At 41.1% G+C, this 24,528-nt stretch overlaps 2 protein-coding genes across 9 annotated transcripts in view; one reads left to right on the forward strand and one right to left on the reverse strand.

Moving 5' to 3' along the window:
• The window catches only part of cspp1a (centrosome and spindle pole associated protein 1a), a 67,838-nt gene extending 62,383 nt beyond the window's left edge, over nucleotides 1-5,455 (forward strand). For 3 of the 7 annotated variants that reach the window (XM_078398703.1, XM_078398704.1, XM_078398698.1), the window contains exons 30-31: nucleotides 2,316-2,457; nucleotides 4,857-5,453. In XM_078398703.1, the coding sequence (XP_078254829.1) occupies nucleotides 2,316-2,457; nucleotides 4,857-5,083 (369 nt within the window). In that variant the 3' untranslated portion in view covers nucleotides 5,084-5,453. Of the gene's footprint in view, nucleotides 1-2,315; nucleotides 2,458-4,856 lie in introns of all 7 variants that reach the window. The other 4 variants (XM_078398702.1, XM_078398701.1, XM_078398700.1 and 1 more) reach the window with 2 other exon arrangements.
• Nucleotides 5,456-8,437: 2,982 nt separating this feature from the next.
• Nucleotides 8,438-24,528, reverse strand: part of arfgef1 (ADP-ribosylation factor guanine nucleotide-exchange factor 1 (brefeldin A-inhibited)) — a 148,432-nt gene continuing 132,341 nt past the window's right edge. For both annotated transcript variants that reach the window (XM_078398115.1, XM_078398114.1), the window contains 6 exons: nucleotides 24,358-24,514; nucleotides 22,472-22,611; nucleotides 19,181-19,349; nucleotides 15,405-15,543; nucleotides 13,651-13,768; nucleotides 8,438-9,937 (listed from right to left, as the gene is read on the reverse strand). In XM_078398115.1, the coding sequence (XP_078254241.1) occupies nucleotides 9,773-9,937; nucleotides 13,651-13,768; nucleotides 15,405-15,543; nucleotides 19,181-19,349; nucleotides 22,472-22,611; nucleotides 24,358-24,514 (888 nt within the window). In that variant the 3' untranslated portion in view covers nucleotides 8,438-9,772. The remainder of the gene's footprint in view (nucleotides 9,938-13,650; nucleotides 13,769-15,404; nucleotides 15,544-19,180; nucleotides 19,350-22,471; nucleotides 22,612-24,357; nucleotides 24,515-24,528) is intronic.

The raw sequence follows: 24,528 nt of genomic DNA on the forward strand, positions 1-24,528 counted from the left end.
TGCAGTTTTGGTCTCCTAACCTGAGGAAAGACGTTCTTGCCTTAGAGGGAGTACAGAGAAGGTTCACCAGATTGATCCCTGGGATGGCGGGACTTTCATATGAGGAAAGACTGGATAGACTGGGCTTGTACTCGCTGGAATTTAGAAGACTGAGGGGGGATCTTATAGAAACATATAAAATTCTTAAGGGGTTGGAGAGGCTAGATGCGGGAAGATTGTTCCCGATGTTGGGGGAGTCCAGAACCAGGGGTCACAGCTTAAGGATAAGGGGGAAGTCTTTTAGGACCGAGATGAGAAAACATTTCTTCACACAGAGAGTGGTGAGTCTGTGGAATTCTCTGCCACAGAAGGTAGTTGAGGCCAGTTCATTGGCTATATTTAAGAGGGAGTTAGATGTGGCCCTTTTTGCTAAAGGGATCAGGGGGTATGGAGAGAAGGCAGGTACAGGCTACTGAGCTGGATGATCAGCCATGATTATATTGAATGGCGGTGCAGGCTCGAAGGGCCGAATGGCCTACTCCTGCACCTATTTTCTATGTTTCTAAATCAATATTTTATTGGATATTCATGGCATAATTGTTTGACATATTAGTGATTTGCACTGAATGAAATTAATATGGATTAATTTCCGGCTGTATATATATGATATATGATATTTAGTAAGGTACTAGACCAAGTGGACCCGTTGGGCCCAAACCTCTCCTGCATTGGTGCAGCACCCTCACCTCCCCTTTCCCTTCTCCTTCCTTCCCCTCAACCCCCCTTATCCTCCCTCCCCCTCCTCCCCCCCACTTAATTCCCCATAACCCCTCTTATCCTCCCTCCCCCCTCCTCCCCCACTGACCCACTCCACCCCCCCCTTTCCCCCTCACTCCTCCCCCCCCACCCCCTCCTTCCCCACTCTCTCCTCTCCTACCCCCACACCCAATCCCCACCGCGGACCCGTTGGCGGCGAAAGCCACTTACCACTATCCGTGCGTGGAGGGAGGAGGAGGCAGCTCCGGAGTGCGGCGGCCGTTGCTGTGGCGTCGGTAGCTGGGACTACTCGAGACGGGCAGCGCGACGGCAGAGGTGTGAGGCGGATAGCGCGGCAGGGCGGCTGTGGGCTGGGACTACTCGAGGTGGGCGGCGCGCACAAGATGGCGGAGCGTGAGGAGGAGGAGAGCGGCCGCCATTTTTCTGCAGTCACGACGGGGCTGTCGGTGGAAGCAGCCCTCGTCGACGCCGCCATCGGTGCAAGCAGCCGCTGAAGGAGGAGGAGAAGAAGCTGCCCGCTGCGGCTTGTGTGCGGTAATGGTGCGGGGCACTGGGCCCGGGCGATAGCGGTGACCCGAGGACGTCGTGGGTTGCAGGGACGGAAGGGAATGATCTGTGGACCATCAGTCCGACCATCTCCCTCCTGCTCGGAGTGTCCCTTGGGTGTAGGAGAGAGGGGAGAGAGGAGAGGGGAGGCAGTGACCGTGGGCGGCGGCCTCGCTAACGGCGTCCATCTTGTTCAGGCGAATGAGGAGAGAGGTCGTGTGTGCCCCATTGTGATGTCATACGCAGAGCACTTTGAAAAATTTGGTTTGAAATGAAATTAGAAATGAAATTTTGAAACTTTAAAATCTCTCAAACTTAAAAAATATAAGACCAATTTTTTTAAAACTTGTTTTCAACAGTCGCCAGGACAGTGGTGATTAAGGTGGTGCTAAAATCGTGGTGCTATGGTTTACCGTTTTGTCTGTAGGTCCACATGTCCACAACCAAATCTTAAATTTTTTAGAAATAGAGATATATATATACATACATACATATATATATATATATATATATACATACACAAGATCTGAGTTTAGATAGATAGATAATGGAGAAAGGGAGTAATCTGTAATAGGGAGAGTAATTATATTATACAGTAAAAATTCATTATTCCAGTACAGTCAGGACTTTGGTGAAGTACTGCATGTTATTCCCTATTAATACTCCAAGAGACTTAACTTTCAAGATGTTACACTGTAGTGTAATAAATTCTCCAGTGAAAGGAGTTGGTTCAAAGGGACCACAGGTATGGGTTCACAAAGTGTCAAGAGGAGGACAGAAATCTGATGAACCATGTTGTCTACCAGGATTTCCTGGTGGATTGATGGAGTTTTTCCTTTAAGCCATGAAATTTAGCTTCAACTTGAATTGCATTAAATAACATGCCCACTCTTTCCCACTCTTGTTGATAGCTTTGTAGGTTTTGAACATTATCATTTTCCAAAATGTACTATTTTGTAGTTCAGTCAGTGATGGCAAAATCTGTTTTTTTTTTTGTGTTTAACTTTTGTCAGGATGTTCCACCTGCTGTGCAACCCACATCGCGAGCGCGGCCAGATTCCATCTCCCTACACTCTGCATCCAGTTTTAATGTGGAGCAAGTAAGAGCCAGAAATGAGCAGCGAATGAAACGTTTGCAGGATTTGCAGCATTCAGGTACAACACGGAATCAATTTTAAACTAGGAAAAATACGTTAGATATTCTTACACAAAACTGGATATTCCGCTGACCCTGTACTCAAACACATTCTATGAAACTTTCCTTAATAGCAGCATCCACACAGAGCAACCGTGCAATTGTAGAATTGGCGAGCAATAAATGTATTCAAGAGTAAAAAGTCAATGTCGATGTATTGAAAATACAAATTTAGCTGACAGACCCTTGGCATGTCTTATGTATTCCCATTCACTCAGTTATAAAGAAAGTACTTATTTCAAGACAGATTCAAAAATGCTTGCAATACTCAATCTGGCAACATCAGTAAAGAGGGAGAAAGAAAGAGCATTGATGTGGAATGTTAAGTCCCCTTTATAGATGGTGTCTGGAAAGAAATTGTACTTTGTGTTTGAAGGAAAATATTTTTTTCTCAAATTTCTGAAGTATGAAATACTAAAAAAAGGTAAAATCTGCTGCTGATTCTTACTTTCAATTGCTTATTTTAAGAATTTATTTGCATACTCTCACAAATAAAGCATGAAACAAGCAACTCAAAGAAACCACATAAATCAATTGAGGAGGAACACTATTGCTGATAAAATGATGATTGATTGAGGACCTCTGACCTCCAAGTATCTCTACTGAATCCAATTATTTTGAATATTATTCCAGATCTCATTGATATATAGGGGTAATTTCACTTTTGTACAATCAGTACATGTCTATGAAAAAAGATTGAATAGGACAGACTCAAATGACGTAGAGGTGCCAGGATCCCCAAGTCTCAATTAAAAATATTAATGACATGAGGAATAAATCATTCACTAGACAGAAAAAGGTTCTTTTGGCTCATTATATCTATGCTGACCTTTTCGCTCATCTACACTAATCTCATTAACGTGCATTAAGACTATATCCTCTTTTCTGCCTTACCTATTTGAGTGGCGCTTAATCAGTCATTGTATCTGACTCCACCACCACCTCTGACAGCACATTGGTATCAATCACTGTGCAAAAAAATACTTGCCTCTCAGATCCCCTTTAAAATGCCTTCCTCTCATAAGCCAATTTGATACCCTTATAGCAGGAAAAAATTCTGAATACCTACTTTTTTCAGGTCACCCCTCAACCTTTGGTGCAGGGAAAACCTGCCCAGCTGATCCAATTACTCCCTAAAACTCCAATCCAGGCATGATCCAGGTAAATCTCCCTTACACTTTAACCAGTGCAATCACATCCTTCTTAAAGAGTGGCAATCAGAACTGCACACGACCCTCCAAGAGTAGCCTAACCAATTTTGTGAAGTGACAACATATGTAGACAATAGGTGCAGGAGCAGGCCATTCAGCCCTTCGAGCCAGCACCGCCATTCAATGCGATCATGGCTGATCACTCTCAATCAGTACCCCGTTCCTGCCTTCTCCCCATACCCCCTTACTCCGCTATCCTTAAGAGCTCTATCCAGCTCTCTCTTGAAAGCATCCAACGAACTGGCCTCCACTGCCTTCTGAGGCAGAGAATTCCACACCTTCACCACTCTCTGACTGAAAAAGTTCTTCATCTCCGTTCTAAATGGCCTACCCCTTATTCTTAAACTGTGGCCCCTTGTTCTGGACTCCCCCAACATTGGGAACATGTTTCCTGCCTCTAATGTGTCCAATCCCCTAATTATCTTATATGTTTCAATAAGATCCCCCCCTCATCCTTCTAAATTCCAGTGTATATAAGCCTAATTGCTCCAGCCTTTCAACATACGACAGTCCCGCCATTCCGGGAATTAACCTAGTGAACCTACGCTGCACGCCCTCAATAGCAAGAATATCCTTCCTCAAATTTGGAGACCAAAACTGCACACAGTACTCCAGGTGCGGTCTCACCAGGGCCCGGTACAACTGTAGAAGTTCTGGCATGTTCCATGCCCTGGCCTCTGAGGTTAAGCATGCCATAGGTAGTGTAAGAAAATAACTGCAGATGCTGGTACAAATCGAAGGTATTTATTCACAAAATGCTGGAGTAACTCAGCAGGTCAGGCAGCATCTCAGGAGAGAAGGAATGGGTGACGTTTTGGGTCGAGACCCTTCTTCAGAAGTCTTTTTTGCCATAAGTCTTTTTTGCCCCTGAATCATGTCAACCCTGTGCTTTCCACTTTCAGGGAACTATGGACAAACTTGTAGGTTTTGTTCATTAACATTCCTTAATTCCTTACCATTTATTATATATGTCCTATTCCTATTTGATTTACCAAATATCTTGTCTTTTATGTTTGCTGTTTTGGCCACTTCACGAATTATCACTAGTTAATTGAAATCTTTGCTTGAAGTAAATCCGAGTGAATTGTCTATTGTCTATAAAGATTTGATTTTTTTTTAGCGCTGTTGACATTTACTTTCTCTGCCAGGTAATGATGCAGCAGATGATGACGACTTTCTGAGCCAGTTCAATTTAAAAGATAAGGAAAGACCAAGCTCTGTTGAAACAGAAGCCACCGACATATGGCTACGACCAGGAACATCAGAAACGTTAAAGAGGTTTATGGCTGATCATACGCAACTTGACCGAGGACCTTCAGATCTTGCATCTGATTTCAATTGGAGAAGGCAAACGCACTTTACAGCAAATGACTGATTTGGCTGGGCAAATGAGTCAATTAATATATGTGCCTTCAAGTGGGAAAACATAGACACCCTTGATGCACTTTGTTATTTAGCTACATAAATTCAGGACATTGTATACAAATGATTTTCCTCTGCTCACCAATATGTGGCCTTTAATGAAAAGCTAAATAACCCCCCAAAATTATTTTATCCATTTGTTGTTTCTCACTAAATGCAAATTAGTATAATTTCCACATGATTAATTATTCACAAAATTACACTGGAAAAGGTCACAACAAATTTTGCATACTGAACCTGGCACTAATTTGTGCTGCTGCTTGAATGTGACTTGTGTCTCTTTTTTTTGTACCTAAATTTTATTTATATTGGTATTCAAATCCATTGAAATGAAAGTCTGTAAAAATAAAGTTGTATTTTAAAAGGAAATTGATTAGTAATGGTCAATATTAATGTGTAATATAGTTCCAGGGAAGAGTATTCTTCCTCCTAACATCAATCAAGAGTTAATATCCTTGTATTTTAATGGCTGAGTTAACTTGTACTAATACTTCAAGATATAAGACATAAAAATGCTGGAATCTTGAGCAAAATCTAAAGTGCTGGAGGAACTCAGCGTGTCAGGCAGCATCTGAGGAGGGAAATGTCTTGTGCAAAGAACAAAGTCTCTCCACAGAAGCTGCTTGACCTGCTGAGTTCCTCTAGTACTCTATTTATTTGTAATAAAACCTCGAAGACATGGTACATCTGTACATCTTCAAATATGACAATGAAATAAGATACCAACAGCTAGAATGTTCTAAACATAGTAGTTTGTAGCCAAAGATGTTTTTTATGACCACCTAACTTTTAGAAAACTCTTTTTATATCTAGGACCTCTTGCTAACAAATAATTTTTGCCTGGAATTAGCACCCCTCAGTGTTACCCAGCAGGTACCCAATTAAGTATCTCTACTCCTAGGGGAACTTACCAGTCTTTTCACATAACAGAACTTCCAGTATGGCGATTCTTAATTAAAATCCCTTCAACGTTTCTGACATCCTGAAGTACAGCATTGGGAATCTATACAACACCACTACAAATTATTGGTTAGGCTTTATGATAACATTGATTTATTTTTCTGCTCATTCAGTGCCCAGTTTAAGAAGCCGAGTATTCTTTTTGCTTATTTGCACTGCCATTGTCAGTTTGTTAATGCGCAGTTCCCTCTGCTCCTGCACCTCCTTCAAATCACTTGAACTGAAGGAACTGAGAGATTAATTTTTAATTGACTTGCATTTACATTGAAATTTTAAATATTACATTAAATATTTAATTTTTAAATTAGCATGATTATTTTAGAAGAGTTGTCAATGCTTCAACCAAATCTGGGGATATGTTTTATCTGCTGTAAAAGTAATTTTGGGATTAGAGCTTGCCATTTCCAGGGAGAAGGCCTCACAGATCAAACATTGTCCATTTTTGAGGACAATGGTCCCAATACTGGTAGAGGAATAGCAAGCCTATGCTAGAAGGCATCATACCACAAGCCTGAGTTACCTGCAGTCTGTAGTTTACACACCATTATTTAATATACTAAAATAGGCTGTCATTCCACCATCTTTATACCAAGGTTTTACGTCCAATGCATGTCCAGATAATTCAGATAACGAAGAAACAATTGTTCTAATGTCTGGGCAGCACAGGCACGAAGCCAGGAGTGTCAGTTCCAGTGCTTCAATCCTGACCTCTGGTGGTGTGAGTGGAGATTGCACATTCTCCCTGTTGGTGAGTTGGTGGATGGGTTTCCTTTGAGTGCTCCAATTACTCCCCATATTCTAAGGTTAGGTAGGTGTGTGGTAGGTTCTGGGGTAATTGAAAGGATCGTGGGGACAATAATAAAACACATTGCATTTAGTATAAGATTAATTTGAGAGGGTTCTTGTCAATTAGCACAGACTTAAGATCACAACAACATAGGATCAGATAGCCTACATGCCAATGAATATGAACTTGGCTGGTCCATCGCAGGCTTCAAATCCCTTGTAGAAGGCAGTACTGCCAGAGAGATGTGACAGAGACAATGAAACTAGGGAATCTATGGAATAACATAGGGCATTTACAAAGTTTGATGAGCTTGCTGGAATCATCAAGTCTTCTGAAATCAAAAAAGGGAATTAAAAAAAATCCCATCCTCAAGAGTGTAAAGACAGTTAAACTCACCTTATTTCTGGAATTCAGCCTCTATCCACATATGGATCAAGTCTCTACTGAGACCTGAAACAGTGATCCGAGTAAAACCAAAAGTGAGTAACACTATGCAGGTTCAATAAACGAAATCCGATAAAACACAAAACTTTGCAAAACTGGTAGATTTTCTGGACCGTTGGATCTTATTCTTATTAATACCCCAATACTTTACAGGGACTGGGGTCCTGAGAATTTCAGGGGAGCCAGATGCTTAACTATCAGGATATCTAAATTGTCAGATAGCTGATTAATGAAGTTTTATTGTTACTATCAAATTTCAACTTGACTGAACAGTCAATGGCACATTTCATAATGGAGCATTGATAGACAAATAGTACCTGACAATTTCCTCTTTGTTGGGTAGATGTCAATGTCACAACAATACTGGATTAGGTTAGCAAAATGTAGCTTATAGATTCAGCACGGAAACGGGCCACCGAGTCCACCCGACCAGCGATCCCCGTACGCTAACAGAATCCTACACACTAGTGACAACCTCAATTTTTTTAACTGAAGCCAATTAACCTACAAACCTGTACGTCTTGGAGTACGAGAGGCAGCCGGAGAAAACCCACACGGCCACAGAAGAACGTATAAACAACACCAGTAGTCAGGATCGTTACCGGGTCTCTGGCACTGTAAGGTAGGAACTCTGCCGCTGTGCCACCCCTAATCCACAGGTAAAAATGCACAGCTAATCCAAGAGCAATAGACTTGCATTACCTGGTTATTTTTTCCACATCACCCACAGCAAACCAAATTGTAGAAAGACTGAATGTATGATGCAGGCAACTCAGCTAGAGACGACCCACTTACTTGGCAGCTTGGGCTGAAGATGGTCCAAATGCTTCAATTTAATCTTCTGCAATCATACTTTGGGTGCCAGCATAGCAGAAGATGGGAATTTCATGAAGCCTCTACTTCCTGTGCTTGCCTCGACTGGGTCTGATACATGTGTATCTTAAAATTACTAGGAGCGTCATAAATCCTTTAAAATCACACATAAAACATTCAAGGTCCTTCAAAATGACAGCAGATAAATTGTTCATTTAGGTGAAATCTAAACACTGCATGCTGAAAACCATGCAAATGAAAGGTAAACATATTACCAACCAAAATAGGACTGCACTGGTAAAAGAGAGTTCAAAACTTTATTGAGCTATGACCTGATTAGAATACGCCAGATGATAACCAATATTGTACAGAAAGTTGTACATTTTTTACATAGAAAACTTTACATGTCTGTACCATATATATTTCATCCTTCTCCAAATATTTATTTTCTACATCCACAGTGACTAGGAATGCTTGGAACTCTTGTATCCATTTTGTTTTTATTAAAGCCCAGTTCACAGCCTTTTAATAGTTAGATATCAATATATTTCATCATCCCAAGCCCCCAAACTGATTCATTATTCAATATATTTAATTTAACATCAATTTTATACATAGACAGTAGAACCTACATCAAACATGGACACAGTTTTGTCAGTGCAGATGCACCTCAGATCAACTTGCAATGATTCAAGTTCCAGTTGACAGGATCAATCATATTGTTTAAATAATAGGCCCTATTCTGTAATATACAGGTAGGGGAAAACTCATCTTAATTGACAGGGTAACCATTTCACTAATTATATTAATGTAATGGCCTTAGTGCCTCCTTCCACTAATAATCAAGCACAAAGCTCCCAGGGTCCATTGCATCTGCACGAGCAATATTAAAGAAAATTTAAAAATATTCACAAAAGCAAAAACAACCCAGTGCATATAATGAACAACAAAATAGCAGTGACTCCAACACATTAACAGAAAATAATAAAATAAGAGAAACCCATTCTAGAAGGACTACATAGTGTTAAAATTGTATTTTACAGATTTGTATCTCTGTACAACAGATTTCACAGAAGGATGGTCAATATAACCTTAAAGATCTTGAGCTGTGCAAACAAAAAGTAATTACTGGATAATGCTCAAGAGATCTGCTAGTATCGATAACAAATTCAAAATTAATTATCTTTTCCAACCTGCCTGTAAAATGCAACAAGATTTTATTTCCCTTACAGCATATATATTACTCACTGTCAAACTACAGTATTCATTTAAATATTTCTCCATAAAAGGATGTTCACTGTGTTCTGTTCATGTTCTGTCTTTGAGTCCCAGTGTGCATCGACACACTCACGACATTCCAAAATGTGACTAAACCACTAAAAGTTGATTCCATGCTCAGCACATGACAGCACTCAGTCTTTACCTTCAGATAATTAATTCAATGAAATAAAGCAGTTTGAACTAAGTTTACGGTTCTGTTACGTGCATCGCTAGGCAGGTCAAATCAACAGATGTAAGCACCATCCTTTTCAAAAGATCAAGGAGGGATTGAGGCAGAAGGAGAGAACGAAAGCAGGCAAAAAGCCTGGTCCTTTTCTGATTTACAGACAAAAATGCCCCGGCTAAGATCGATTTTCATTACTTGTTGGTGGATCCATGCTCTTTCTCTGAAGGATGAGATATTTTAAAGACTAAACCAATGCGGAGATAAAACTTGCGTAGAACTGCTCTCAACTCGGGAATCAGATTGAACTGCATAATTTCACACAGAAGGGGGTAATACCTCGATGCATGGGCCTTGAACTGTCATGGAAACAGAAAGAATAGATCATTTTAAAATGGTATAATTCCAAGGATACATCAATGCAGAGTAGTTCTGCACATATTTAAACCAGGTATAATCAATGTGCCTAATGCTATATCATTTGTGGATTATCTGATTATTTTCAAATGCAACCTATTCCAACAGAAGTGAAGTAAAACCAAATGGAGATGCCATGTGCAAGCTGTTCCCCATATCTTCAATGCTACGTTGCTTCTCAGTTCCGATATGCACTGATATTCTGTACAATTAACCTCCACGTTTCTTTTGTACTAGCATTACGGCTATTCATTTATTGAATTTAAAAAAGACATTATAGATTATCTGTGCATATTGAGTTTTACGGGCCTGTTAAGTTGCCGCAAGGAAAAATATTCATTATTCTGGTGTCGGCACTTATGACAATGAAACACTCTTAACAAGTGTGGGCGATATATGCTCCATTTTCTCGCGATATTAATACAATGGTTTTGCTGAAACTAGAATCCACTTCCACTGATAAGGTGGAAATGGGGACACTGAACAGGTTACAATGATGAATGGCAAGACTGATAAGGGCATATTTCAATACAACAAATAAAATAATAAAATAAAATTCAATAAAATAAAAGGACCATCGTGCCGTGACCTCTTGTTGGGAGCCGTCTCCGACCGCGGCCCCAAGCCACTGGTGGACGCTGGACAAAGGGCCTGTAGGATTGGGGGGGGGGGTGGGGGCAGCTGCGGGAAGTACCTCCTGGGGCACGTAAGCAGCAGTACTGGGAAGGAGAGGGACAGCTCGCTGGCGAACTGTCGGGGGGGAGAGGCAGTGGATAGACCATGGTGAGGTGGTCTGGCCGCTGAGAACAAGGAGGGACCCGGCTTGTGGGGGGGGGGGGAGGGGGGAAGGGGCACCGAGAATAAAGAGGGACCATCGGGACTCTAATGGGTAATCTGTAACTTCGTTGACGCCAGTGCGTACTTCGGTGGCTCTTTGTGTATTGTATGCAAAAACAAGCAATTTCACTGTACCTGTACATGAGACAATAAAGTATCATTGAATTGAATAATTGAAATCAAAGGCGATTTACACCGCAGACATTCCCTCTTCTTACCACTTCTCCCTTCTCTCATCAGGCAGAAGTTACAAAATTTTGAAAGCATGTAATAGACAATAAGTGCAGGAGTAGGCCATTCGGCCCTTCGAGCCAGCACCGCCATTCAATGTGATCATGGCTGATCATTCACAAGCAGTACCCCGTTCCTGCCTTCCCCCCATACCCCCTGACTCCACTACCTTTAAGAGCTCTATCTAGCTCTCTCTTGAAAGCATCCAGAGAATTGGCCTCCAATGCCTCCTGAGGCAGAGAATTCCACAGATTTACAACTCTCTGACTGAAAATGTTTTTCCTCATCTCCGTCGGAATGGCCTACTCCTTATTCTGGCCTCTGGTTCTGGACTCCCCCAACATTGGGAACATGTTTCCTGCCTCTAACGTGTCCAATCCTTTAATAATCTTATATGTTTCAATAAGATCTCCTCTCATCCTTCTAAATTCCAGTGTATACAAGCCCAGTTGCTCCAGTCTTTCAACATACGACAGTCCCGCCATTCCGGGAATTAACCTCGTGAACCTACGCTGCACTCCCTCAATAGTAAGAATGTCCTTCCTCAAATTTGGAGACCAAACCTGCACACAATACTCCAAGTGTGGTCTCACCAGGGCTCTATACAACTGCAGAAGGACCTCTTTGCTCCTATACTCAACTCCTCTTGTTATGAAGGCCAACATGCCATTAGCTTTCTTCACTGCCAGCTGTACCTGCATGCTAACTTTAAGTGACTGATGAACAAGGACACCCAGATCTCTTTGTACTTCCCCATTTCCTAACTTGACACCATTCAGATAATAATCTGTCTTCCTGTTCTTAGCCCAAAGTGGATAGCCTCACACTTATCCACATTAAACTGCATCTGCAATGCATCTGCCCACTCACACAACCTGTCCAATTCACCCCGCATCCTCATAGCATCCTCCTCACAGTTCACACTGCCACCCAGCTTTGTGTCATCCGCAAATTTGCTAATGTTACTTTTAATCCCTTCATGTAAGTCATTAATGTTTATTGTAAATAGCTGCAGTCCCAGCACTGAGCCTTGCGGTACCCCACTAGTTACTGCCTGCCATTCTGAAAGGGACCCGTTAATCCCTACTCTTTGTTTCCTGTCTGTAATATTAGATTCAGGAACAGCTTCTTCCCTGATGTTATCGGACTACTGAACTGACCTCTCATAAGCTAAATACCCGGTCCCCATCTCCCAACCTATCGCAGTGTGGCCCTTGAACATCCTTTTCAAGTAACGCAATAACATTTTAACACTATATTCGGCATTTGATATTTTTCTCTTTTCATTATTTGTTGCAATTTTGTATGACTTAATTATAATCGTGTCCCTCAAGATAGGTTGACCCAGAAGATTAAGCAGCATGTGATATGCTGTGAGTTGTTTAGATTCAGAATTGGCGTACATATTTATTTATATATACACATACACGTAAACGTAGATGGATCAGTAAGTTTGAGAGATAGATGAGTAAATGTAAATCTTGTAGTATGATTAGTAAATGCAGATGACATACAAAATGGTTGAAGTTGTGGACTGTGAGGAAGGTTGTCAAAGTATACAGCGGGCTATAGATCAGCAACAGAAATTGGCAGAGAAATGGCAGATGGAGTTTAATCTGACCAAGTGTGAGGTGCTGCACTTTCGGTGGTCTAATGTAAGGGGGATACACAGTTAATGGGAAGACCCTTTAGCACTGATGTACAGAAGATCTTTGGGGCTTTTCAGCTCATTGAAAGTGGCAATACCAGTAGATAGAGTGGTAAGGAGGACGCAATCATGCTTGCCTTCATCGGTCGGCGTACTGAATATAAGAGTCAGGAATTCATGTTGCAGCTTTATAGGACTTTAGTTGCCGCATTTGGAGAACCGTGTGCTGTACTGAGCACCCCATTAGAAGGTGGATGTGGAGGTTTTAGGTTTACCAGAATTCTGCTTGGATTAGAAGGTTCTAGATATAAGGAGAGGTTGGACAAACTTGGATTGTTTTCAGCATCAGAGGCTGAACGAAGACCTGAAGACACATAAAGCTGGAGTACTCAGTGGGTCAGGCAGCATTTCTGGAGATAAGAGGGAATAGCTATAGGAACAGATGGACAAAGTTAAAAGGAGATGTGTGGGGAAAGTTTTTTTATACAGAGTGGTGGGTGTCTGGGACATGCTCCCATGGGGGTTAATAGAGGCAGATACGATCTTGGTATTTAAGAGGGATTTAAGAGTTGACCGACGTTGGAAACAAAATATCAAAATAGGTCAACAACTCACAGGCCAATTCATTATACGTTGGCAATGGAAAATAAATGTTTATATGAAATACAGGTTCATCAGATTTGTAAGCCAGAGCAACAGGTTTCTAGTAACAATGTTAAGCAATTTTTTTTGCAATATGTTTAACTCTTAGCCACCCTCCGCAACATCTCACACGGAAAAAAAAACTAGAAACTATTCTATATCAAGAGTCAAAAGTGTTTAAATTGTCATATGTCGCGATAACGGAACAATTAAATTCTTACTTGTGAGTGCAAACACTTACCTTAAATAACAAAATAATTTGGTTTCAAAAATTGGCATTTTAAGTCTGTTTCTTACCCTTTCATCATCTATTTTGAGGACTTTAGTTAAAAATAGTAGGAGGAGATTGGTCCAGGCTTCTCGATGACTTTCTGAGGTAAGTGTCAGGAAGTAGCTGAGAGCTTCACTACAAACACTAGTGAAAGAAAATAGCTGGAATTAATCAATCAAATACAATTCACAAAATTAGTATTAAACATGCATTACCCTGTAAGAAATGGGGCAGGCAGCACCTCTGGAGAGAGGAATGGGTGAATTTTTAAGCCGAGACCCTTCTTCAGACTGAGGTCAGGGGAGTGGGCAGTATAGTGATAGAATGTGGTTGGAGACAGTAAGACTGGTGGGAGAACTGGAAAGCGGGAGGGGATGGAGAGAGAGGGAAAGCAAGGGCTACTAAAGTTAGAAAAATCAATGTTCATACCGCTGGGGTGTAAGCTACCCAGGTGAAATACGAGTTGCTGTTTCTCTAATTTGCGCTGGGCCTCACTCTGACAATGGAGGAAGTCCAGGCCAGAAAGGTCAGATTGGGAATGGGAGGGGGAGTTAAAGTGCTGAGCAGCCGGGAGATCAGGTAGGTTAAGGCGGCCCACTACTGGCCACATCTTCCCATCTCCACCCCTTTCTGCTTTCCACAGAGACCGTTTCCGCCGCAACTCCCTGGTCAACTTGTCTCTTCCACCCAAACCACCCCCTCCCCAGGTACTTTCCCCAGCAACCGCAGGAGATGTAACACCTGTCCCTTTACCTCCCCCCTCGACACGTCCAAGGACCCCGACAGTCTTTTCAGAAGAGGCAGAAGTTCACCTGCACCTCCTCCAACCTCATCTACTGTATCCGCTATTCCAGGTGTCAACTCCTGTATATCGGCGAGACCAAGCGCAGGCTCGGCGATCATTTCGCTGAACACCTCCGCTCAGTCTGCCTTAACCTACCTGATCCCCCGGTTGCTCAGCACTTTAACCCCCCCCCCCTCCCAATCCCAATCTGACCTTTTTGTCCTGGGCCTCCTCCATTGTCAGAGTGAGGCCCAGCGCAAATGGGAGGAACAGCAACTCATATTTTGCTTGGGTAGCTTACACCCCAGCCCTTGCTTTCCCTCTCTCTCCATTCCCTCCCCTTTTCCAGTTCTCCCACCAGTCTTACTGTCTCCGACTACATTCTATCTCTGTCCCGCCCACTCCCCTGACATTAGCCTGAAGGGTCTTGACCCGAAATGTCACCCATTCCTTCTCTCCAGAGATGCTGCCTGTCCTGCTGAGTTACTCATTTTGTGTCTATCTTTGATTTAAATCAGCATCTGCAGTTCTTTCCTCAATAATTAAAAATATAAATTAGCTAATACCTGGCAAGTCTCCTTTCATTCATTTAAATGGTATCACTGTTTCAATGCCAAGCCTAACCTGGCACAATTCCAGAGGGCCTGGGAATCACTGCAATTTTGTACGACTGTACTCCGAGATCAATGCCGATGTTGGTCTACACTGAAGATAGACATGCTGGCGTAACTCAGCAGGCCAGTGGAGAGAATGGGTGACGTTTCGGATCGAGACCCTTCTTCCATTAACATTGAAGAGCAGTTCACAAATCACCAGTAAAAGCAGTAGGTTTGCACAAAAATCTTGAAAATTGGCATATTTAGCCCTTTAGGAATCTGGGTAATGGGTATGATTTTATTTACCCTCTTCCATTTTTTCATAATGTTCATTTAATGAAGCAGAAGCATTAAAACTGACCGCTGATTTTCTAACTAGTCATAAGAATTGGCTACTTACTTAAGTAATCTATGCTGAACTTCTGCCCAGGCATCACTCCGTTTTTTATCTGTGTACATACGAAACAAGATACGTAGGCCACAAGCAACACTACTGGTCTCTTGTTTTAAAAGATTGGGTTTTGATTTGCCTTTGAAACCTGTGTGAACAGAAAAGATACCAAATAAAGCAAAAATTCTGCATATCATCATATCATATATCTACAGCCGGAAACAGGCCTTTTCGGCCCTCCAAGTCCGTGCCGCCCAGTGATCCCCGTACATTAACACTATCCTACACCCACTAGGGACAATTTTTACATTTACCCAGCCAATTAACCTACATACCTGTACGTCTTTGGAGTGTGGGAGGAAACCGAAGATCTCGGAGAAAACCCACGCAGGTCACGGGGAGAACGTACAAACTCCTTACAGTGCAGCACCCGTAGTCAGGATCGAACCTGTGTCTCCGGCGCTGCATTCGCTGTAAAGCAGCAACTCTACCGCTGCGCTACCGTGCCGCTGATAAAGTCATATTGAGTTTTGTAAAGGAATTATTTACCAACTAGAACATGTGAAATAAATTCAGCATTATAACACTGATTAACTTTTACAAAGAATTTGCATTTACCACACAATATTAAAATGTCAGCAGGCTCAATTGGTTACATTCTTGCCTTTCTAGCCAGAAGATTTAGATTCATGTCACAATTGAGTTGAGAATGGTATACTCAAGTAGGTTAACTCTTCAAATGAGATGTTATATCAAGATTTATTTCTGCTCTCTCAGGTAAAATGAAAACTAAAACAATGCCTCTATTTTCAAAATTATTATTTTCAACATTGTTTCAGGTGTTTATTCCTCAATCCTGGAAGGCCTGGTAATTATCACACCACCACATATGGGAATTTGCTGTGTATAAGGTGACTGCCTTTCTAACAACAGTGGCCCAATAGCACAAAACAATGCAGGAAACGTGAAGTAAACAAAGAAAATGCTGGCAGCACAGTAGCGTTGCCGTCTTGCAGCGCTGGGTTCATTCCTGACTACAGGTACTGTCTAGAGTTTGTATGTTCTCCCTGTGATGGTTTGGGTTTTCTCTGGGTACTCGGGCTTCCTCCACATTCCAAAGATGTACATGTTCGTCGGGTATTTGGCTTCTGTAAATTGTCCCTAATGTGTAGGATAGAACTAGTGTACAGGTTTGCCGATCGTTGGTCGGTGCGGACTTGGTGGGCCAAAGGGCCCGTTTCCATGCCGTATGTCTAAACTAAACATGCAGTGTCTGTGGAGATAGAAACAAACATTCCTTGTACTCGAGTGCGTTCTCATGCTAGTTTTACAGTTGTGAAAATCTTTCATAGTTGCTGCCTGATCTGCTAAGTATTTCCTGTATTATTACATCAGTAATTTCACTTCAAAAAAGCTCTGTATGCAGCAAATTGCTTCGCTTATTCAGAAAAACGTGTAAATTGTGCCATTTTTTAAATGGAAATTACAATGATAAATCTGGATTATGATTCTATTATATTTAATTCTAAAACAAATAACTAACTTAAACAACTTAACTAAACTAACTTAAGTTTCTACAACACAGCTGATCCAATATTCATTAAATACAAGTATAGGTAGGAATTGCAGAGACTGGTTTACACCAAAGATAGGCACAAATTGCTGGAGTAACTCATCGGGAAAGGCAGCATCTCTGGAGAGAAGGGATGGGTGCCGTTTCAGGCCGAGACTTTTCTTCAGACTGAGAATCAGGGGAGAGGGAAACTAGAGATATGGAAGGGTACAATGAGCATGCAAGGTGTGAAAAGGAGATATCAAAGCAGATCATCATCAAGGAAATGTACAATGGTTCATTGTTGGCCGAGGGGAAGGCGTCAACGAGGCATACAATTAGTCAAATTAATTAGGTCAGTGAAACTAGTCGCAGATTTAGGGTGGGGGACTAGAGAGAGGGAAAGCAAGGGTTACTTGGTTAGAGAAATCAATATTCATACCACTGGGTTGTATGCAGCCCAAGCGAAATATAAGGTGCTGTTCCTCCAATTTGTGTTTGGCCTCACTGACAGTGGAGGAGGCCCAGGACAGAAAGGTCAGTATGGGAATGGGAGGGGGAGTTAAAATGATTATCAACTGGGAGATCGTGTAGGCCCTGGTGGACTGAGCGAAGGTGTTCAGCGAAATGATCGCCTGGTCTGTGCTTGGTCTCGCTGATATAGAGGAGTCCACACCACCTTATCTACTATATCCGCTGTTCTCAGTGGGGACTATATATCAGCATGACCAAGCACAGACTCAACGATCATTTTGCTGAACACCTTCGCTCGGCCTTGGCCTACGAGATCTCCCGGTTGCTAAACTCTTTAACTCCCCCTACTTTGCATGAAATATGCATTCACCCTATCTATTTGCCTCATTATCTTATACACCTCCATAAGATCAGTCCTCACAGCCTCCCGTGCTCCAAGGAATAAAAAGCCTTAGCCTATCCAACCTCTCCCTATAGCTCAGTCTTTGTAATATCCTCATATACCTTCTCTGCACTCTTTCCGGCTTAACAACATCCTTCCTATAGCAGGGTGAGCAAAACTGAACACAATACTTCAAATGTAGCCTGTTTAGTACAACTGCGACAAAATATCCCCACTTCTATGCTCAAATTCCTGACTGATGAAGGCCAATATATCAAAAGTCTTCTTGAGCATCCAATCTACCTATGATGCCATTTTTAAGGAACTACGTACCTGCACTCCTAGATCCGTCTGTTCTCCAACACTCCCCAGAGTCCTGCCATTCACTGTGAAAGTCCTGTCCTGGTTTGACAACCCAAGATGCAACCTCTCACACTTACCTGCATTAAACTCCATTAACCATTCCTCAGTCCACTTGCCCAACTGATGAAGATTCTACTGTCATTTTTGATAACCAACTTCGCTATTTACCCATTTTAATGCCATCTTCAAAGTTACTAATCATGCCTTGCACTTTCTCATCCAAATCATTGATATAAACCATAAACAGTAATGGCCAAGCATCGAACTCTGAGGCACACCATCAGTCACAGGCCTTCAGACTGAAAAGCAACCTTCTACCATCACCCTCTGGTTCCTTCCATGAAGCCAATTCTCTTTCCAGTTGGCTAGCTATTCCTGGGTCCCGTGATCTAGTCATCCAGAGCAGCGTACTATGTGAAACCTTATCAAATGCAATGCTATAGTCTGTAAGGACAACGATTATGGCTTTGCCATGATTAACTTATTTGGTTACTTCTTCGAAAAAACTGTCAGATTTGTCAGACACAATCTCCCATGTACAAAACCTTGCTGACTATTCCTAATCAGCCTCTGCCTATCCAAAAGCATATCTTATCCCTCAGAATCCTCTCCAGTAACTTGTCTTTCACAGATATTGGATTCTGGTTTACAGTTCCCAGGATTTTCCATGCAGCCCTTCTTAAAGACAATAGACAATAGTTGCAGGAGTAGGCCATTCGGCCCTTTGAGCCAGTACCGCCATTCAATGTGATCATGGCTGATCATTCACAATCAGTACTCCGTTCCTGCCTTCTCCCCATACCCCCTGACTCCACTATCTTTAAGAGCTCTATCTAGCTCTAAATAGAAGTACAATATTAGCCACCATCCAGTCTTCTAATAGACCTAATGATGAACAGGCTTGTGTATTAACAATTGGTTTCATCATAAAATTGTAGCTATGGTATAGAAGTAAAAGCCATTTCTATTAGCAATGTGTGGATAATTTCATAACATTCAAGACACAGTACAAACCTGCTTTCCACAGTGCAGTCCTCTGCTCATTGTTGGAATTAAAGGACTTGGCAAATCGATGAGACTCCAGTAGACAGTCAAGGAGTTTGAAAAGTTGTTTTGAAGTTAGATAATGATACATTCCCTGGTCTTGATTCTCAATGTGCACATCAGCATCTATTGCATCCCTCTGTAAATGACAAAGAACAACAATGAATACACTTATTTGCGATATTTTTTACTAGCACATTAACACAATTATGGCTTTGAACAGCAACTGCGTTGCTACAATTAATGAAGCATTCATAACCACCACTATTCTCCAATTAGTCACACTTCAGAACATAAAATGAGTTTTGCTTTTCAGTAACTACAGGCCAGTTTTTGCTTGAGATAGTATTCAAAACACTGATAATAATTTGAGTTGATTATCAGCACGAAATAAATCGTTGCATCGTTTGTTCGGCTTGTTTGCACTGTTAGAATTTTAAACAAAATAGAAAATCTGACAGATTTATCAACAAGGATAGCTTACTCTAGGACAATTATGATGATGTCAATTATTGTTATTATCAATAATAATTGATACAATTATTGATCAATTTCCCTCCTGGGATAAATAAAGTTCTATCGTATTGTCATACATCTTGACTATCATTAAGAATGCTGGCATCGTTGCAATTTTTGATGCTGAAGCTGGAAGAACAGGAAGTATACTAAGGAAATATACTGCACTTACAAACCATATTTTGCATCCTCAGGCCATGCCAAAGTGCCTCCAACTTTAGGTACAGAACACATATCACTTAAATGAAGCCACCCCATTAGCTGTTTGCACCTCAAATCAATCTAAAAATCACTGTCTCATTCAAATGGACACTCAAAGTTGCATTCTTGATCCTGCAATATGCACAAACATCATGCGAGATTCATAAATTATAGCAGTGGTGTGTAGAATAGAAGTCAATCAAATTAGAGTGATTTAATTGTTTTTGCTGAGGTCACATTCAAACAGATTATAAAGTGTCTCCAAATTCTGTAGCGTATTTCTCCAGCCAGTGATTTTTGCAGGATGACTCCTTGTTAAATTTACTGGGATTTAAAATCACCACACTCGTGAAACCTTTTATCACTATATCTTTAATAAAATACTGCCTTTAACATTAGGTTAAGTGCAATAAACTCATATATTTCTCAAGGACCCCATTTGATTCCATCCTCTTAAATCATGCATGTGCTTCCTTTTACTCTTTGACCACATTTACAACCTCTTTGGTGATCAAAGGTTCCCTTACTTTGCCATCCTCATCATTCTCCTCACTGGAAAATGCCAGTTTTGAACTTCAATCAACTGGTCTTTAAACAATCCCCACGTTAGATGTAGACTTGCCCAATAACAATTGCTCCCAATGTATCCTCCCGAGTTCCTGTCTAATAAAGTTGTAGTTTGCCTTACTTCAATTTAGTACTTTCCCGCAAAGTCCAGCCTTCTCCCTACTCAAAACAATCTTAAAACTATGGAGATGATCACCACCCCCAAAATATCCTTCCACTAAAACATCAGTCACCCAGCCAGGCTCATTTCTCAACACTAGGTACAGTTATGTTCCTTCTCGGGTTGGACTGTCCACATAATGTTTCAAGAAACACTCTTCGATGCACACCACAAACTCATCCCCATCTAAGCCGTTGGCACTGAGCAAGTCCCAGTCCCTGTTGTTTTTGCATTTTTCTGAAATCTATCTACATATCTATCCCTCCATCTCCCGCTTGCTATCAGGGGCCCTATAGTACGATCCCATTAGGATCCCTGCACCTTTCTTATTTCTAAGCTCTACCCATATCGCCTTCAACGGACAAACCCTCCAGTTTGTCCTCTCCAAGTACCACCATGGCAGCTTCCCTGATTAGTAGCAGAACTCCACCACCTCTTTTGCTTCCCTCTCAATCACGTCGGAAATATTGAAACCATGGAACGTTGAGCTGTGACTTATGTCCCTTTCTCAACCACATTTCTGCAATGGCCCCAACATCATTGTTCCAAGCACCGACCCAGTCTCTTAGTTCACCTGCTTTACCCACAATACCCCTTGCTTTGAAATAAACACACTTCAGCCCATCAGTGTCACCATATTCCCTCACTTCTCCTTGCCTATCCTTCCTTTGAGTCTTACTGGTCCTAACCTCCACCTTCCAATCACTTCACCCATTTTCTGACCTGCAACTCTGGCCTGCCATTTCACAACCAGTCAGGATACTTTCAACAATGTATCTTTATAAGTTTGCTGGATTATTCGATGACATGTCAAATTGGATTAAACTTTGAAGAAAGCTACTAACACTCTCCACTGCTGATCCACCCTGGAAAACTTCCACGTGGTCTCCCAATTTCTCTTTTTTAAAATGAACAATTAGTTCCTTGGTTTTGTTGACATTGTGCAAGGGCTTATTATTATGGCACCACTCCACCAACTATCTCTCTCCTGTATGCTGATTCATCACCACCTGTGATTCAGCCAACAACAGTGGTGTTATTTGTCAATTTATAGATGGCTTTGCAGCTGTGCTTAGCCATACAGTCATGGGAATAGAGAGTTATAAAGGGAAGAAAGGCAGCTAAGCATGTAGCCTGAGGTGCACCTGTGTTGATGGTCAGTGAGGAGGTGATGTTGTTACCGATCCACACTGATTGAGGTCTGCTGATGAGGAATTTAAGGATCCAGTTGAAAATGGAGTGCAAAGGCTCAGGTCTTGGAGATTGGGGTGTTGAGCTTTGAGGGGATGATTGTGTTCAACCAAGCTGCAGTCGATAAACAACAGCCTTACGTCTGTATCCCTGTTATCTAGATAGACCAGGGTGAGACAGCACCTGCTGCTGACCTGTTGTAGCAATAGGCAAATTGACGAGTATCCACGTCATTTCTAAGGCATGAGTCGATTCACGCTATAACCAACAACGACAGATGCCATTTTGAAGCAGTTGCGAACCTCAGCCCAGCGAAGCGAGAGGTTGAAAATGATCTTGAGTATTCCAGCCAGTTGGTTTCCACAGGTCTTTAGCACTTGGATAGTTGTGCTGTCTTGGTCAGAGTGTGGATTCACTCTCTTGGAAGTTATCCAGGTTATTTGGATAACCTCAAATTCAAAGTGAATTCTATGATAATTGATCTAACTTCTGTTTAAAAAGATAATTCTTCCACAAGGGTTGAACTTCTTTATAAGTTTGTTTTTGTGGATTATTCAGTGTAATTTATTGTCATCTTTCAACCAATTAAAAAAACATCTTCCATTTTACAAACGGCTGGACTATACCTGAGCTGCCGCCAGGTTCTCAGCATCTTCCTTTTTGCTGGTTGCAGGAAAAAATACAATGTTGTCGATTGTCTGAATTAATTCCAGCTGGACAACACATTTAATGAGAAGCGCAGCAAACAATTTTTGTTCTTGTACTCCTAAAGGAAGAAAGTAGTTTGTTTAATCAATCATGATTTGTGATTTTGAACAAATGCCACCAAGAATGTAATCAGCAAATCAATTATAATAAATTATTAGTCGATGGATTATTTAACAATCAGATGTAGCAATATACAGTACTGGATTTAACTCAACAACATGTTTGTTTTATAAAAATATAAATCAAAATAAAATGTCTCAAATCACTTCAAACAATAAACTGGCACTAATTAGGAAAAATAACTAAAAGCTGAGACTAAGAAACACATTTTAAAGCATGCCTTAAAAGAGGAGAGAATTCATGTTTTAGGAAATAATTTTAAGCCTGGCACAGCCAGCTTCAACAATGAGGCAATTAAATTCAAGGATATGCAAGAAACTCGAATCAGAAGAGAGCAGATAACCTGGAGATTAAGAGGATTTGAGGTTTTTACAGAGACAATGATGGACAAGGCCATCTTCAAAAATATAAATTAGAATTTTAAAGTTGAGATGCGGCTTAATCAGGAACTGGTATAAATAACTCAGCATACATAGCAGTGATGTTTGAAATGGACTCGGCATGAATAAACCTCAAATGCTGTGTTATTTAGCACACATTGGAATTGACAGACCTTATTTAATCAAGAGTTAAATTACCCAATAAATGCATTATTTATTATGTATTTTTTAAATAACTCCCTAACAATGAAATATATGGACAATTAGGAGAGGCATTGGTAATTCCACTATGAGCACTTACCAGCATCATCTAAAACTGCACACAGTAAACTGGCCACAGGGAGTTACATGCCAATTATGTCCATACTGCTGCAGTATTTCTGTAACACCCATTCGTACAGCAAGCCAGATCATTCAATGATGGAGAGTCAACTTTTACTGTGCACAAGCAGAATTTGGATAATCTCAAACGCAAGATGAATTCTGTAATAATCGGGCGACCTTTGTTTAAATTTAATTTGCATGTTGATTGGAACTTCGGTCAAAATTTCATGAACTTTAGGCCCACACAGATTTTATCACTACTTCAAATTTTTCTTTGCCTAAAGGCCTTGAGTCATTCTGAACAGGTCCAAAGTAATTAACAATCGACAGGAATCTCACATTTTTGCCCAATTCATAGGCTGTATTAAACAGATGGATGGTGAGTACAACCAATCACTACTGATAACTTCAACATAAAAACAGAAAATGTTGGTGAAATAGCATCTGGAGTAAATTAGCAGGCCATGGGAAAGGAAGAGGTGAAGGAAGAGGTGTTGTACCCAAAGTGAATGCCATTGACATTCTCTTTGTACGCTCTTTGTCTTCCCCTCTACAACTTAAAACAAGCTTGTTTGCTCACTTTCCTAGATACAATAAAAGGCCCAATTCATGAAGTTTTCTCCCTCCAGTCTCCCTGGCAGACAACTCGTTTCCAGCATTTTCACTTTTCATGATAAATGTCATAGCCTCACAGAAGAATTTCCAGCTATGAAAGCCTGTTGTAATAATGTTTAATACATCTGTACATTGAGAGATGGTTTCATTAAATTACATAGAAGACAAAAGTGATAATTTTTTCCAGGTCATTTACATGGTTACTTTAATAATAAACCCCAATACAATGCTTGCAAGGTTTCATATTGTAACAAGGATTTATTTGTGGCATCTATCAGAAGCCTATTATTTAAATTGGGCAGAAAAAGCATTACGTAAAATCTTCATAAAAGGGAAACTTTCAATTTTGTTTGGCTGTGACTCACTTGATGATATCTTAACTTTCGCAGCATCATCACTGGCATTGGATCCAAGACTAAACTGGCTCTGACGCCAGTCTAAAGGTGTCTTTTCTGTGCTGGTCACAGAGAGTTGATCCTCACCCTTACTCAGGATGTCCACTGATTTTTGAGAAACAGCATCCTAAAAGAAGTAAA

The sequence above is a fragment of the Rhinoraja longicauda genome, chromosome 4 (genome assembly GCF_053455715.1).
Source record: "Rhinoraja longicauda isolate Sanriku21f chromosome 4, sRhiLon1.1, whole genome shotgun sequence".
Classification (NCBI taxonomy): Eukaryota; Metazoa; Chordata; class Chondrichthyes; order Rajiformes; family Arhynchobatidae; genus Rhinoraja; species Rhinoraja longicauda.